Source organism: Macaca nemestrina, chromosome 1, assembly GCF_043159975.1.
Source record: "Macaca nemestrina isolate mMacNem1 chromosome 1, mMacNem.hap1, whole genome shotgun sequence".
NCBI classification, from domain to species: Eukaryota; Metazoa; Chordata; class Mammalia; order Primates; family Cercopithecidae; genus Macaca; species Macaca nemestrina.
The window spans coordinates 212843489-212860282 of record NC_092125.1 but is presented as its reverse complement, the minus strand read 5'-3'; the positions used below and the strand labels follow the sequence as shown (position 1 = coordinate 212860282).

Genomic DNA, 16794 nt, shown 5'->3' with positions numbered 1-16794 from the left:
GACCTCAGGTAATCCGCCCACCTCAGCCTCCCAAAGTGCTGGGATTACAGGTGTAAGCCACCGTGCCCCGCCCCAATTTTGTTTCTTTATAATAACATATACATTAGAATAGCCTGAGAGTATAACCTCATATCAATCAACAACCAATTTTAACCTGACAGAACTAACCCTATGCAAAATCCAAAAACCTAAGAATTTGTAACACACAATTTCAATTATTCACAGGACAGCAAAATAGTCAAATGCTTATACTCTGTTTTACAAAACTATTGCTGCTTAATAGTAATTTATCTTAATGACAAAAGGAGGCAACACTTGTTTTCTGGGCATAAAAAAGGACAGAAATGGTCAAAGTTCATTTATCCAATAGGCCTTATTTCATATATATATATATATATATTTTTTTTTTTTTTTTTGAGATGGAGTCTCGCTGTGTCTCCCAGGCTGGAGTGCAGTGGCCTGATCTCGGCTCACTGCAAGCTCCGCCTCCCGGGTTCACGCCATTCTCCCGCCTCAGCCTCCCAAGTAGCTGAGACTACAGGCGCCCGCCACCACGCCCGGCTAGTTTTTTGTATTTTTAGTAGAGACGGGGTTTCACCATGTTAGCCAGGATAGTCTCGATCTCCTGACCTCGTGATCCACCCGCCTCGGCCTCCCAAAGTGCTGGGATTACAGGCTTGAGCCACCGCGCCCGGCCGGCCTTATTTTATAAATAGCACACCTCACTAAATTTCAAGCACTTAATGGATTATATAACCTTAACATGCAAGGATAGGTGGGGTGGCTCATGCCTGTAATTCCAACACTTTGGGAAGCCAAGGCAGGAGAATCACTTGAGCTCAGGAGTTTGAGACACGACTGGGCAACACAGTGAGACTCTGTCTCTACCGAAAATAAAAAACTAGCCAGGAGTGGTGGCTTGCACCTATAATTCCAGCATTTTGGAAGGCCAAGGTAGGCAGATCACTAGAGCCCAGGAGTTGGAGACCAGCCTGGGCAACATGGTGAAATCCCATCTCTACAAAAAATACAAAAAGTAGCTGGGGGTAGTGGCGCACACACTCAGTTAGTCCCAGCTACTTAGTAAGCTTAGGTGGAAGGGCTCCTTGAGCTCAGGAGTTCGAGGCTGCAGTGAGATCTGATTGTGCCATTACACTCCAGCCTGGGTGACAGAGAGAGACCTCAAGAAAATGAAAAGATAATCCACTAAATGAGAGAAAATACTTGCAAATCCTATATCTGTTAAACAACTTATATTCAGAATATATAAAGAACTCTTTACAACTCAACAATAAAAAGACATATGACCCAATTAACAACTGGGCAAAGGAGTTGTATAGATAATTCTCCGTAACTGACAAATGGCCAAATGCACACAAAAACACGCTCAACTCCATCAGCCATCAGGGAAATGCAGATCAAAACCACAATGAGATACCACTTTACACCCAGTAGGATGGCCTATAATCAAAAAGACAGATAATGACAGGTGTTGGCAAGGATACAGAAAAACTGAAATCCTCATACACTGTTGACAGGAACATAAAATGGTGCAACCACTTTGGAAAACATTTTGGCAGTTCCTCCAGATGTTAAACATGGAGTTACCTCATATAACCCAGCAACTATACCCCAACGTATATACTCAACAGAAATTGCAACATAACATCTATATAAAAACGTCCATGAATGTTCACAGCAACATCATTCAGAGGCAGAAATTTTATCCAACTTTTTGGCTATTAATTATCCAAAGGCCAAGAAGTTGAAAAAACCCAAACGTCCATGGTACATGGAATATTATTCAACAATTTTAAAAATGAAGTACTAATACATGGTTACAACACAGATGAACCCTGAAAACATTATGCTGAGAGAAACAAATCACAAAAAAAAAAAAAATTCGTCCACTTACGTAAAAAGTTCAAAATAGGCAGATATATAGAAGTAAAAAATAGACTTGGACTTGCCCAGGGCAGGGAGAATTGGGGGAAAACGGGGAGTCAAACAGATTCCTCTGGGGAGTGACAAAAATATCCTAAAATTGTGATGGTAGTTGTACAATTCTCAACTAGTTTTGAATATACTCAAAACCACTGAATTATACAATCTAAATGGGTGACTTGTATGACATGTGGACTACATCTCAATAAAGCTGTTTTTAAAGAAAGTAATGGTTTCACACAGCTGAAGTCTAACTTCCTCTTATTCAAAATGCTCTAGAATCTGAATCCATTATCTTGAATATTCTACCATGAGAATCCTCCATTCCAAGCACACAGATCCAAATCCTTAGAAGACAGCATACATTACACCTGCTTCAAGCCCAAATCTTTTGTTCATATTGATCACCCACTCATCATAAACCACCCTCCTCTGCCTATCCAAACCCCGACTATAGTCTTAAACTCTTTTTTTTTCCTTTTAAAAATTCATATTTCCATGCCAGGCTCAATTGCTCATACCTGTAATCCCGGCACTTTGGTAGACCAAAGCGAGAGGATCCCTTGAGCCCAGGAGTTTGAGATCAGCCTGGGGAACAAACTGAGATCTCTAAAAAAAAACTCAAAAATTAGCCAGGCATAGCGGAGTGTGTCTGTGGTCCCAGGTACACAAGAGGCTGAGGCAGGAGGACTGCTTGAGCCCAGCAGGTCAAAGCTACAGTGAGCCATAATTGTGCCACTGCGACACAGCCAGACCCCATCCAAAAAAATGAATAAGCTGGGCACAGTGGCTCATGCCTGTAATCCCAGCACTTTGGGAAGCTGAGACAGGCAGGTCACTTAAGGTAAGGAGTCTGAAGCCAGCCTGGCCAATTATGGTGAAACCCCATCTCTACTAAAAATACAAAAATTGGCCCAATGTGGTGGCATGCACCTGTAATCCCAGCTACTCGGGAGGCTGAGGCATGAGAATCGCTTGAACCTGGGATGCAAAAGTTGCAGTGAGCTGAGATGGAGATCGCACCACTGTACTCCAGCTTGGGCGACAGAGCGAGATTGTCTCAAAAATAAATAAATAAACAAATAAATAAATGAATGAATTAAGGGTTTTTTTTTGTTTTGGGGGGGTTTTGGAGACAGGATCTCACTCTGTCACCCAGGCTGGAAGGCAGCAGTGCAATCATGGCTCACTGCAGCCTCAACCTCCTAGGCTCAAGCAATCCTTCCACCTTAGCCTCCCAAGTAGCTGGGACTACAGGCACCTGCAACTCCACCTGGCTAATTTTTGTATTTTTTTTTTTTTTTTTTTTTTTTTTTGAGACGGAGTCTCGCTCTGTCGCCCAGACTGGAGTGCAGTGGCGCGATCTCGGCTCACTGCAAGCTCCGCCTCCCGGGTTCACGCCATTCTCCTGCCTCAGCCTCCGGAGTAGCTGGGACTACAGGCACCCGCCACCACGCCCGGCTAATTTCTTTTTGTATTTTTAGTAGAGACGGGGTTTCACCGTGTTAGCCAGGATGGTCTCGATCTCCTGACCTCGTGATCCGCCCGCCTCGGCCTCCCAAAGTGCTGGGATTACAGGCTTGAGCCACCGCGCCCGGCCAATTTTTGTATTTTTTTAAAGACAGGGTTTTGTCATGTCATCCAGGATGGTCTCAAACTCCTGAACTCAAGCAATCCACCCACCTTGGGCTCCTGAAGTGCTGGGATTACAGGCCATGAGCCACCGCACCTGGTGAAGTTCTCCGACCAAGTTCTACTTCTTATATAGTAATTACTAGGACCCAGAAAAAAGGTCAGGAATCATCTCATTTACCCTTTCTTATGTCCCTTCAAGGTTCGGTCCTTTCCATTCTCAATGTAAAAATAGTATTCTGGTTTAAAACTGGCTGTATTCATTTTCTATTTCCACTTAATTCGCTCTCCTTATTCCAAAATTCTGTTTGTTCCCACACTTCAATCCTCTTTCACTTATCCCACATGAATCCCTGTGGTCTTTTCCTCCTTCCTTCAATCACTCCTTATGATACTAACACTTCCTGAAAACCAACTAAAGGCTGGACACGATGGCTCACGCCTGTAATCCCAGCACTTTGGGAAGCTGAGGCGGGTGGATCACCTGAGGTCAGGAGTTCGAGACCAGCCTGGTCAATACATAAACAGGCTAGGTACGGTGGCTCATGCCTATAATCCCAGTACTTTGGAAGGCCAAGGTCAGGAGTTCAAGACCAGCCAGGCCAATATGGCGAAACCCTGCCTCTACTAAAAATACAAAAATTAACCAGGGGTGGTGCCAGGTGCCTATAATCCCAGCTACTGAGGAGCCTGAGGCAGGGGAATTGCTTGAACCCAGGAGGTGGAGGATGCAATGAGCCAAGACAGCAACACTGCAATCCAGCCTGGGCAACAGAGTGAGACTCCATCACAAAAAAAAAAAAAAATTAGGACTGTGGCTCCCAGCCTTTTTTAAAAACTTAGAATACTTGAACATATAAAGATGAACGTAAAGGGATAATAAAGAAATGTAAATAATTGTATGGGAAAAAAATTGTGATGTTACACAGAGTTTTACTCTTGTAAATAACGCAAAACATTACAGGAACAACAACTCAAAAGATGTTTGACTTATTGATAAAGGTTTGAACACTCCCCTTTGTAATGTGCAGTCATAACTTCTAAGCTAAAAGCCAAAGGTGAAAAAATATTCCCAAGAAAAACATTCCAAAGAAACAAAAAGTTAACTTACATTCCAAGTAGATATAGAATAAAACTATTCAAGAAGTATCTCTTGGGTGGACGCGGTGGCTCACGCCTGTAATCCCAACACTTTGGGAGGCCGAGGTGGGCAGATCACTTGAGGTCAGGAGTTTGAGACCAGCCTGGCCAACACAGTGAAACCCCGTCTCTACTAAAAATACAAAAAATTAGCCGGTCGTGGTGGAGGACACCTGTAATCCCAGCTACTCGGGAGGCTGAGGCAGAACTGCTTGACCCGGGAGACAGAGTTTGCAGTGAGCTGAGATTGTGCCACTGCACTTCAGCCTGGGTGACAGAGTGAGACTCTGTCTCAATTTAAAAAAGAAAAAAAGGTACCTCTTTTTATTTTTTTTGGAGTCTTGCCCTTTCACCCAGGCTGGTGTGCAATGGCACAAAATCAGGTCTCACTACAGCCTTGACCTCCCGGGCTCAAGCAATCCTCCAGCCTCAGCCTCCTGAGTAGTGGGGACTACAGGCATGCACTGCCACTCCTGGCAAACTATTTTTTAATTTTTAGTAGAGACGGGGTCTCACTGTGTTGCCCAGGCTGGTCTCAAACTCCTAAACTCAAGTGATCATCCTGCTCCAGCCTCCCAAAGTACTGGGATTACAAGCATGAGCCACCATACCTGGCCAAAAAAAGTACTTTTCATGGCAGACACTTAGGTAGCAAATTAAGCAAGATACAAAACTATGTACATAATCTGACTTTATGTTACAAAAATGTATGTCCACGAATATCAAAATCCACAGAAAAAAAAAAATCAGGAGAGAAATACACCAAAATGTTAAAAGTGGTACACATGCCTATAATCCCAGCACTTTGGGAGGCCAAGGTGAGCAAGTGGCTTGAGCCCAGGAGTTTGAGACCAGCCTGGGTAACATGGCAAAACCCCATCTCTACAAAAAAATTAGCTGGGCGAGGTGGCACACACCTGTGGTCCGGTCCCCACTCCTTGGGAGGCGGAGGTGGGAGGATTGCTTGAGCCCAGGAGGTCAAGGCTGTAGTGAGACATGACCACCCTGTCTCTTAAAAAGAGTGGCAAGGCACGGTGGCTCACACCTGTAATCCCAGCACCTTGGGAGGCCAAGGTGGGCAGATCACCTGAAGTCAGGAGTTCGAGACCGGCCTGGCCAACATAGTGAAACCCCACCTCTACCCAAAATACAAAAATTAGCCGCATATAATGGCACGCACCTGTAATCCCAGCTACTCTGGAGGCTGAGGCAGAACTGCTTGAAGCTGGGAGGCAGAGGTTGCAGTGACCCAAGATTGTGCCACTGCACTTCAGCCTGGGCAACAGGGCAAGACTCAGTCCCCCCACAAAAAAAAAAAAAAAAAAAAAAAAAAAAAAAAAAAAAAAAGGCCGGGCATGGTGGCTCACACCTGTAATCCCAGCACTTTGGGAGGCTGAGGCAGGCGGATCACGAGGTCAGGAGATCAAGACCATCCTGGCTAATACAGTGAAACCCCGTCTCTACTAAAAATACAAAACAAAATTAGCCAGGCGTGGTGGTGGGCGCCTGTAGTCCCAGCTACTCAGGAGGCTGAGGCAGGAGAATGGCGTGAACCCGGGAGGCGGAGCTTGCAGTGAGCCGAGATTGCGCCACTGCACTCCAGCCTGGGCAACAAGAGTGAGACTCGTCTCAAAAAAAAAAAAAAAAAGTGGTTTTCTCTACTAATAAGATTATGAGTGATTTTTTACTATTTTTTACTTCTCTTTTCTATATTTTTCCTAAATTCTCATTTAATTATATGTTGTTCTTATAATCATAACTTTTTAACAATAATATTTAACTACAGATGTTGTTCCTCTTTGGCCTTCATACCAACCCTAATCCTCAGTATCTATATGTACTTCAAATACAACTCAGACACTTCAGATGGCTTTGTAAACTGGGTCAATGCTATTCTATCTGAAAGAAAATTATAGAATTATTTTCAATTCAATTATACATCAGTGCAAAATAATTTGAGGGCAGCTCTGAATGCTGTGAGTGAGTTGTGATGCCATCTATATTAATCCTAAAACTAATCTTCAAATTGATTCCCAAAGTCCAACGCACTTAACATTTCACTTAATAAATATTTACAGGCCAGGCGCTGTGGCTCACACCTGTAATCCCAGCACTTTGGGAGGCCAAGGCGAGCGGATCACAAGATGAGGAGATTGAGAACATCTTGACCAACAGGGTGAAACCTCATCTCTACTAAAAATACAAAAATCAGCCAGAGGTGGTGCGTAGTCCCAGCTACTCTAGAGGCTGAAGCAGAAGAATCACTTGAACCCTGGAGGTGGAGGTTGAAGGGAGCTGAGATTGTGCCACTGCACTCCAGCCTGGGCGACAAGAGTGAAACTCCATCTCAAAAATAAATAAATAAATTTACAGACTGCCTACTCTCTGTCAAGCACTATTCTAGATGCTAGCAATTCCACAGTGAACAAAACAAACAAAAATCTCTGCCTTCATAGAGTTTACATTCTATTAACAAAATTCAATGTCTTCTAAGAGTCAGGCAGCACACAGCGGGTTCAACAAAGTACAAAACAGGCCGGGTGCGGGGCTCACGCCTGTAATCCCAGCACTTTGGGAGGCTGACATGGGCAGAACACTTGAGGTCGGGAGTTCGAGAACAGCCTAGCCAACATGGTGAAACCCCACCTGTACCCAAAATACAAAAATTAGATGGGTGTGATGGCACGCACCTATAATCCCAGCTACTCAGGAAGCTAAGGGAAGAGAATCATTTGAGCCCAGGAGCAGAGGATGCAGTGAGCCGAGACTGAGCCACTGCACTCCAGCCTAGACAACAGAGACTCTGTCTCAAAAAAAAAAAGTACAAAACAATTACTAGTTAATGAAGATCATGGCTGGGCACAGCGGCTAACACCTGTAATTCCAGAACTTTGGGAGGTCAAGGCAGATGGATCACTTGAAGTCAGGAGTTCAAGAGCAGCCTGGCCAACATGGCGAAATCCATCTCTACTAAAACTACAAAAATTAGCTAGGTGTGGTGGTACACACCTGTAATCCCAGCTATTTGGGAGGCTGAGGCATGAGAATCACTTGAACCCAGGAAGCAGAGGTTGCAGTGAGCCAAGATGACACTCCAGCCTGGGTGACAGAGCAAAATCCTAAAAAAAAAAAAAAGTAAGTCATAAAAACCAACAAATTTCAAATGCACTTAAAATAGTTTAACTATCTCAAATTTCAGCTGAGCTACAGGAGATTGAAAAATTCCTTTTGGTTGGCAGCAAGCCAGAGAACTGGAAGCCATTCGAGAATTCAGAAGTCGTTTGGGAGCCTGCAATATTTCATCTGTGTAAGTCTCAGCTGCAGTTTATCCATTGCTTAAAGTCATATGTGTGGCTAAAAATCAGGAACTAGTTAGTTTCCTATTATATTAGCTCAAAGTATTATTCCTTAGGCAAAAATAGATTGTGTCTTACCACAGTACCACAAGAGTTTATTCCAGAACTTACTTTCCCTCGTATCTCATAATGAACTAACTGTATCATTACCCAGAACAAGCCAGCAAATGACCATGGCAACCTTATTTTATGGTCTCACACTATCTTACAACTAACTATATAGTCTTCACCACTAAAGTTACAGAGAGCTTCAATCTCTTTGGGTGAATCTAACATTAACAAGCCTAAAACCAGAAGCAGCTTATATGAGCAAACCGCTTTGCCTCTGCCCCATGTTAGTATCTTCTAATATCAATAAGCCACCACAAAAACATGTCACTTACCATCAGACAAAGAAACCATTAACTGGTTTCTGTAAATCCCTCCCCTCTACTTGCAAGAATAACACAAATCTCAAAGGACAATCATAAGCAATTATAATTCAAGAAGGTCACTGAATAAATGAGTCTAGCCCCTACATTTCAGAGAAGGGATAACCAATGCCTGGAGCAGTTGCATGGTTAGTCCAAGATAAGATATCTATTACAATGAAAGAGCCAAACTCAAATCCAGGTTTTTTTGCCTCCAAATCAGGTGCACTTCTCAATACACCAAGGTAAATCTATTTTAAGGCTAGCAAGTACTGTTTCTAAGCCAAAGTCTAGTATCAAAAGGGCAAGGATATTATAAGATGCAGTGGGAAGGAGACCAGGAACAGACCAACCACAGATCAGATCAGATATGTAGCTCCTTTTCATACACTAATTCCTCAGATTATGATACAGAAAATACTTTGAATTTTTAGCTCATGTTTGTCACTTTTTCTGGTATCTCCTCTAGCAAAAAAAAAAAAAAAAAAGCAGCCGGGAGCGGTGGCTCAAGCCTGTAATGACAGCACTCCAGGAGGCCAAAACAGGCGGATCACGAGGTCAGGAGATCGAGACCATCCTGGTTAACCCGGTGAAACCCCATCTCTACTAAAAAAAAAATACAAAAAACTAGCTCGGCAAGGTGGCAGGCGCCTGTAGTCCCAGCTACTCGGGAGGCTGAGGCAAGAGAATGGTGTAAACCCAGGAGGCAGAGCTTGCAGTAAGCTGAGATCCGGCCACTGCACTCCAGCCTGGGCGACAGAGCGAGACTCCGTCTCAGGAAAAAAAAAAAAAAAAAAGGCCTGAAACGTGACTGAAATCCATTTGTTAAAACTCTACGCAGCAGCAACAGAATTGGGAAAAGTAGGCCGGCAGAAGAGAAAGCTATGTAAACCTGGGTTCTTATTCATTCTTCTAATGTAGCTGAGATGTCAACTTCTTTTTTTTTTTTTTTTTTTTTTTTTTTTTAGACAGAGTCTGGCTCTGTCGCCCGGGCTGGAGTGCAGTGGCCGGATCTCAGCTCACTGCAAGCTCCGCCCCCCGGGTTTACGCCATTCTCCTGCCTCAGCCTCCCGAGTAGCTGGGACTACAGGCACCCGCCGCCTCGCCCGGCTAGTTTTTTGTATTTTTTTAGTAGAGACGGGGTTTCACCGTGTTCGCCAGGATGGTCTCAATCTCCTGACCTAGTGATCCGCCTGCCTCAGCCTCCCAAAGTGCTGGGATTACAGGCTTGAGCCACCGCGCCCGGCCGAGATGTCAACTTCTTTTAGAAAGTCTTAACTCCTCCTTCCCCAGACTACCCTCACAGCAGAATTATCACTGTACTTGCCTCATGACGTTTTGTTTACACACCTCTACCCAAAAGGACAAAGTTCTTTGAGGGCAAATATTTCTACCTTAGCTCTTCAATCCTACATCTAGCACTTAGTGTAGCAGCACACAGTGGGTGCTGAATTAATGAATTCATAAACTTGCCACACCTATTAAAGCCTCAATATAAATGGCAAAATGTGGCAACGCTCTCCATTTATTTATTTTGTTGTTGTTGCTTTTTTTTGAGACAGAGTCTCACCGTCACCCAGGCCAGAGTGCAGTAGCGCAATCTTGGCTCACTGCAAGCTCCGCCTCCCAGGTTCACGCCATTCTCCTGCCTCAGCCTCCCAAGTAGCTGGCACTACAGGCACCTGCCACCATGCCCTGCTAATTTTTTGTATTTTTAGTAGAGATGGGGTTTCACCGTGGTAGCCAGAATGGTCTCGATCTCCTGACCTCATGATCTGCGCACCTCGGCCTCCCAAAGTGTCGGGATTACAGGAATCCTCTCCATTGATTTAAGACGTGGTTCTCGGCCGGGCGCAGTGGCTCACACCTGTAATCCAGCACTTTGGGAGGCCGAGGCAGGCGGATCACGAGGTCAGGAGATAGAGAGAGACCATCCTGGCTAACACGGTGAAACCCTGTCTCTCCTAAAATACAAAAAATTAGCCAGGCATGGTGGCACACACCTGTAGTCCCAGCTACTCAGGAGGCTGAGGTAGGGGAATTGTTTGAACCCAGGAGGCGGAGGTTGCAGTGAGCCAAGATCGTGCCACTATACCCCAGCCTGGCAACAAAGCGAGACTCGGTCTCAAAAAAAAAAAAAAAAGATGTGGTTTTCAAACATTTTCTAGAAGACCTTTGATTTCGTTTTGTTTTGTTTTGTTTTGTTTTTTTGAGGCGGAGTCTCACTCTGTAACCCAGGCTGGAGCACAGTGGTGCAATCTTGGCTCACTGCAACCTCTGCCTGCTGGGTTCAAGCGATTCTCCTGCCTCAGCCTTCCAAGTAGCTGAAATTACAGGCAGGCGCCACCACACCAGGCTAATTTTTGTATTTTTAGTAGAGACCGGGTTTCACCAGATCAGGGCCGGGTGCAGTGGCTCAATGCCTGTAATCCCAGCACTTTGTGAGGCTGAGGCAGGCGGATTACCTGAAGCCAGCAGTTCAAGACCAGCCTGGTCAACATGGTGAAACCCAGTCTCTACTAAAAACACAAAAATTAGCCAGGCATGGTGGTACACACCCGTAATCCCAGCTACTCAGGAGGCCGAGGAAGGACAATCACTTGAACCCGGGAGATGGAGGTTGCAGTGAGCTGAGATCGTACCACTGCACTCTGGCCTGGGTGACAGAGCAAGACTCTTGTCTCAAAAATAATAATAATAATAAATCAAAAAGGTTTTCAGAAACCCCAATATGGAAAATCAACGCATGAGTCCTAAGTTGGTTTAAACTCTCATGGTTTGATAGAAAATACTTCACTTTGATCACTTCTTGACTTTCTAGCTAAGATCAGGTACAGAAAATACTTCCCTCTGAAACCCATAAACCTAGGACAGGAAGTAGCAGCAGCTGAGCTGGAACTCAGGCATCTGAGTAACTTTCTTCCTTATCTCCATCTTGTATCTGTTGCCCTCTGTCCTCCTATAGGAGGATCTGTACTCAATATATGACGTTTTCTTGATGGTAGGGCTTAGGAGCAGAAAGACTGCTGGCCACTAAATGAGCTACACAATTCTAATTGCTAATTATAACGGTATTCTGCTTGAGGCCTTGCTAACTTCTGAACAAGCAGGAACATGCACTGAACCAAAGGCCTATGTCTTAAGGCTCAATAAGTTAAAGATAACCTACTTGTCTAGCAGTATGTGACTATTAACTAATTAAAACAAAGTACAGTATCACTGTGTTCTAGATTACTCCACAGAACCTCATTTCTGTATACGGACCTTCCCCTGGCTCTCAAATAGAGGAGAGTATTCTTCCTCCCATTCCCACATACAGGCTTGGGGAGAAACAGCCAAGCATAGTAAAAAAGGCATTCATGGGCTTTGGAGTCAGTCATACCAGTCTGAATCACAGACCACCACTTACTAGGAGAACCCTGGAAACATTACTTCTCTGCACTTCAGTTTCCTCACCTATAAAATACGGACAATACCGACTACCTTATTAAAGTTCTCCTGGGAATTAAATAAAATCATGCATGTCTGGCTCCCAGGATAGTAGGAACTCAATAAATAAATACTATTATTAATTATTCAGATTTAGCTTTGGTAGACAGGCAAAAAAGAAGACAGAAAATGTTATTGGCTTCAGCCTGTAAGATAAAACTGAATATCAATACAGAAATTAAAAAGGAAAACTCTAATACCAAAATATTACAGGAATAGTGGTTTTTAATATATATGTCATATATGTATGACAAACTAGCTAAGAACATGAGGTATTTTCCGGTTGATGCAGGTCTTTCCCAAATTTAGCTCCTAGTAAGAACCCACCGCTTGATTTTCTTAACTATATTGGCTGCCCCAAAACAGTAACTAGACTCCCCAGAAGTGTCAGCAACCCTGAGAGAAATTACACCCTGAAGTCTTTCCATATAGAGAGAACATTGTGTATTCATAACAGACTGCAAAGTTGTACTTTTTAAGTCAGAACTACTTGGATACCTAAATTCAAACTCATTTATCTTGAATTATCTGAAGGGTGAGCAATTTCAATCTAAAGGGCTAGGCTTTTAAGAGGGGGGCCAAGAACTGCCCCCCCAAAAAAATGTAAGCAACAGTTTCTGTGTATGCACAGTTTTCTGTGGAAAGGGTCCCTATAGCTTTCATCAAAATGTCAAAGTTGTTTGTTACCCAGAAAAGGTTAAGAATCACTGTTAAGATTCTCCACAGAACCTCTTGGAACCTCATACGGGAAAGTGAGGGTGAGCATATCTCAAGGCAAATATTTTAAAGAGCTAATTTCATAACCTATAAACTTCATGCTGGATTATGTTATGAAAACCCTAAGCCTATTTCGCCATTCCTTTAGCACTTTTCATATCAGAGTTTTTCTTTTTCCAGCCTCTGCCATCCTGGCCTGCCCTCTGCCAGGCCCCCAACATCTGCTGCTTTTAAGCCAAAGGCCACTACTTGAAATGGCCTTATGGGCCCTGCCATGCAATACTGATTCCTACTTTTAAGTGTTTCGGTTTACATTCAAATCCGTTAATGTTAACACTTCTCCTCATTTCTGATTTGTCACTTGAACACTAAGTATAAATGAAGGACATAGTGCCATGCAAATCTTTCTAGTATTTTTACAAATTTAAAATACCGTCTGGCCAGGTGCAGTGGCTCACGCCTGTAACTCCAGCAGTTTGGGACGCTGATCACACCCTACAAAAAATTTCCTGGACGTGGTGGCACACAGCTGTAATCCCAGCTACTCAGGAGGCTGAGGCATGAGAATCCCTTGAACCCAGCAGGCATAGGTTGCAGTGAGCCGAGATCACACCACTGCACTCCAGCCTGGGCGACACAGCGAGACTCTGTCTCAAAAAATGAATAAATAAAACTGTCTGAACTTATTAATTCAATGCAAACACAACTATACTCACATACTTTGAGGGTCTGGAAATCTATTCAAGCCATGAAAAGTGCAACTCCAGCTATGCACTCCTGCCAAGATGTTTAAATGTTATCAACTTATTGAACAGTGACCACTTGCGTCAAATACAAATGCCCATACTCCCTCGGGATAGAAAAGCAGAACTGCTCTATTGCAATCCTTTTTTAATCAATACCCCATTACCAGTTGATAACACTTCACCACTGGTATGTTCTGATGAAATCTATAACCTATGCTTCATTTACTGTTTATACAATAAAATGTTCTATTTTTAGCAATTGTAACCTTTCAGTGTGTAAAAGCAAACAGAAAATAATAAGAGCTGTGAAACACGTCAAGAGGAAGATTAATTTTAGCTTCAATGGCATGAGGCAAAGTAAAAACTTAAAGCCACATAAAAGTAAGTATTCCATTCAACTAAAATTGGTTTAAAATTATTTACACTGGAAATTACACTTAAATTTATCTCTTTAACAGCTGCTTTTTATTCAAAAGAAAATTAAGTTTCAGTTTTTAACTACTTGAATGTTGCAACCAACTCAGAGCTTTTATAAGTCCTTCGATGAAATGCACTGAGAAAAAGCATACTTGAAACACAGCTCTTTGTGTCCTAAAAAGCCACCAAATTCACCAAGCAGTGTCACATTCAGGACTGCGGTCCTTACTACTCTGTACATCAAGGACACCCACTATGGGTTTCCTTTCATTTCTGTTTAATTACCAAAACAACTCAAAGATGCAGGTAATGAGTAATTTACTTAGTGGCACAATTCAGAAACTTAAAAGTCCTAACCAAGTATAGGCAATCAAGGCAAAACATGAAATTAGAAAGGAATTTAAACTCACAAAGTAGTACGCAAAGACAGGTTTAAGAGATCCAACACTGAACTCTGCCTTGAAGTCGGCAAACCAGCCAACCTTCCCCAACCCCGGAGACACTGACCAAAACTAACCAGGTTTTCCACAAGCAACGCTAAGTTATCACTACACCTTCTCATCGCTGAACAATTCCTAATTGAACACAATCACGCAGGATAAAAACATTATGAAATCAGTACACACGTCACACTGGAAAGGAATTTATCTTTACACTGCACCATGGTGCCTGGATTGAAAAACATGAACTAGATTTAAAGAACAGAGAAAATGACACTTGGCAGAAAACAATGACCTGAAATGACTCTAGAAGGGAGACTGCTTTCCCTTCTCAAAGTAATCTATACAGACAAGAATCAAACTACAGACTGTGAAATAATCTGGGGACCTCACAGCAGTTAGCTTCTTACTTGCTCAAACATCCTACAATCTCTAAAAGTCAAATACACGATGACACAAATACAACAACACATCTAACATCCAATCATTATTGATTTACACAAATACAGTGGGTGCAGGGAGGAGGTGATGCATGATGAAATGTTATTCTCAGGTACGCAATACCTTTCTAAATCTCCGTGGAATTCATAAATTCAACGTTTTACCTTCACCGGTTAGTTTTTGACTAAAATACCCCATCACCAAGTCTTTTCAATCAAAGCTGTCCAAAATTCTACAATCGAGCAAATAACATGAAATTAGAAACATTCAATACTAGACTTTCCTCCAGAAGCCCTGGTAACTCTCTAGACATCATCAGGCCTATGAAGAGTAAATCAAAGCCCATTAAAAATATTCAGCCTAACGCAAATCTTCCAAGAAGTGAGACTTTTGTGAGTGATGGGTAATGTCAGTGAACTTCCTCTTCCTTTAAAAAGGTCAAAGACAGGGAAGCGTCCGGCGTCACATTTCCTCCTTAGATCTCGATCTACCACAAACCACATCACAACTCTCCCATTACTAAAAAAACTATCCAGAGGAACTGCTTTCTGTACATTTTCACCTTAGACTGAAAATCCAACTTACCTCGGAAACGAGCTGATTAGTTTCAAACAAGAAATTTACCGATAAAGTTTATTATGTACTAATAATAATTAGGGAAGCCCATCGTGTCCCGCTGTAGGGGGAGCCGAGGGGAGGTGAGTAGAAGGGTGTAATCCTCACAACCACCAGAGAAAAGCCCTCCCTGCAGGGTTGGTCTCAGACACCAAGCAAATTCTGCCCAATAAAGAGGGGGAAGGCACCTTAGGGGAGAAGGGTCCCCAAGCTCTAAAAGGGGCTGCAGAAGCATGGCCAAGTGGAGCTAGCTTTCACAGTATTGCTGAGGGTCTCGGGGTCCCCCCGCAGTGCGGCTGCCGGGGCACCCCAAAAGCTCCGGCCAAGCCCGATGCAGGGGCTTGAGCCGCTGCCCCTTTCCAGGCTGGGCTGTGGCGGCCGACAGGAGGGTCCCCTGGGCTGCGATGACGAGAACCGAAGGGCCGACAGGAAGGTGAAAAGGATACTGTTGGGGCGCCTGGGTCTGGAGGGCCCTGATGTTCGGGTGAGGAGGGGGGGCCGCCGCCGCCGCCGCCGCTGCCGCCGCCGCCGCTGCCGCCGCTGCCGCCGCCGCCGGGTGAGGAGGCGGTACCGCTGCTGCCGCCGCCGCCGCCGCTCCGGTGCCGGGTCCGGTTCCTGCTGCAGTCGCTGTGCCTGATTTCAGAGCCGGTTTCTGCGGTAAACTCATGGCAAAGCGAAGCCACCAACCCCCCCAGAGCGGGACCGGGCGCGGCGGGGTGCAGGGGCCGGGGGCAGCGGGGGGGCGGGATGGGGGCAGACCCGGGGAGGCGGCGGGAGCGGGGGGCTGGGGGGAGCCTGGGAGGAGGAGGAGGAGGGGGCCGGGGCCGGTCACACACGCCCGACGCCGCCGCCGCCGCCGCCTCCGCCGCCGCCGCCGCCGGCAGCAGCAGCCGCCCCGCGGGCCAGCACCACCGGCTGCCGGTCTCCGTGACAACGCGACCCCAGGGGGGGGGCCGGACCCGGCGGGGGCAGGAGGCGGAGAGACCGGACCTTTCACGGCAATATCCTCATGGGCCGGCGGCGGGGGATCTTTATCCCCCTCCCCGGGGGAAGCGGCGCCCTTCTCGGTAGCGGGGCTTAGGCGATGCCGGCGGATTTTCTTCACTCAACGAGCAGAGCATCCAACATGGCGCTGTGGCCGCCTCCAGCAGTCCGGCAGGACGGCCGCTCGGAAAACTTCGGGCTTTTTCGGAATGACTCGGGAGGCCGACGGTGGGAAGCCTCTTCGGCTCTTTCCGGAGACTGCGAGGGGTCGGGATTCTTCGGAGACGCTCGGGTGCGTCCTCGGCCTTCGTTCGGGAGCGCTCAGGGGCTAACTCGCTTCCTCGGCAAAGATCGGCGAGAGGGGCTTCTCCGGTTTACAGCGGCGCGGGCGCGGGGCGGAGGGAGAGACCAAAGGCGAGGTCTGGCTTGCGGGAGTCCTCCCTGCGGCCCAGCCTCGAAGAAC

General features: G+C 45.2%; 1 protein-coding gene across 32 annotated transcripts in view; it reads right to left on the bottom strand.

Moving 5' to 3' along the window:
* LOC105483079 (eukaryotic translation initiation factor 4 gamma 3) overlaps nucleotides 1–16478 on the bottom strand; it is a 369254-nt gene extending 352776 nt beyond the window's left edge. For 12 of the 32 annotated variants that reach the window (XR_011625213.1, XM_071099229.1, XM_071099204.1 and 9 more), the window contains exons 1-2: nucleotides 16338–16478; nucleotides 15794–15980 (exon numbers count right to left, since the gene is read on the bottom strand). Coding sequence is in view for 18 of the 32 variants with exons in the window: in XM_071099157.1 (XP_070955258.1) it covers nucleotides 15794–16014 (221 nt within the window). In the remaining 14 variants the exon portion in view is untranslated. Of the gene's footprint in view, nucleotides 1–15793; nucleotides 16241–16337 lie in introns of those variants that run through there. The other 20 variants (XM_071099120.1, XM_071099121.1, XM_071099127.1 and 17 more) reach the window with 9 other exon arrangements.
* Between the last annotated feature and the right edge of the window lie 316 nt (nucleotides 16479–16794).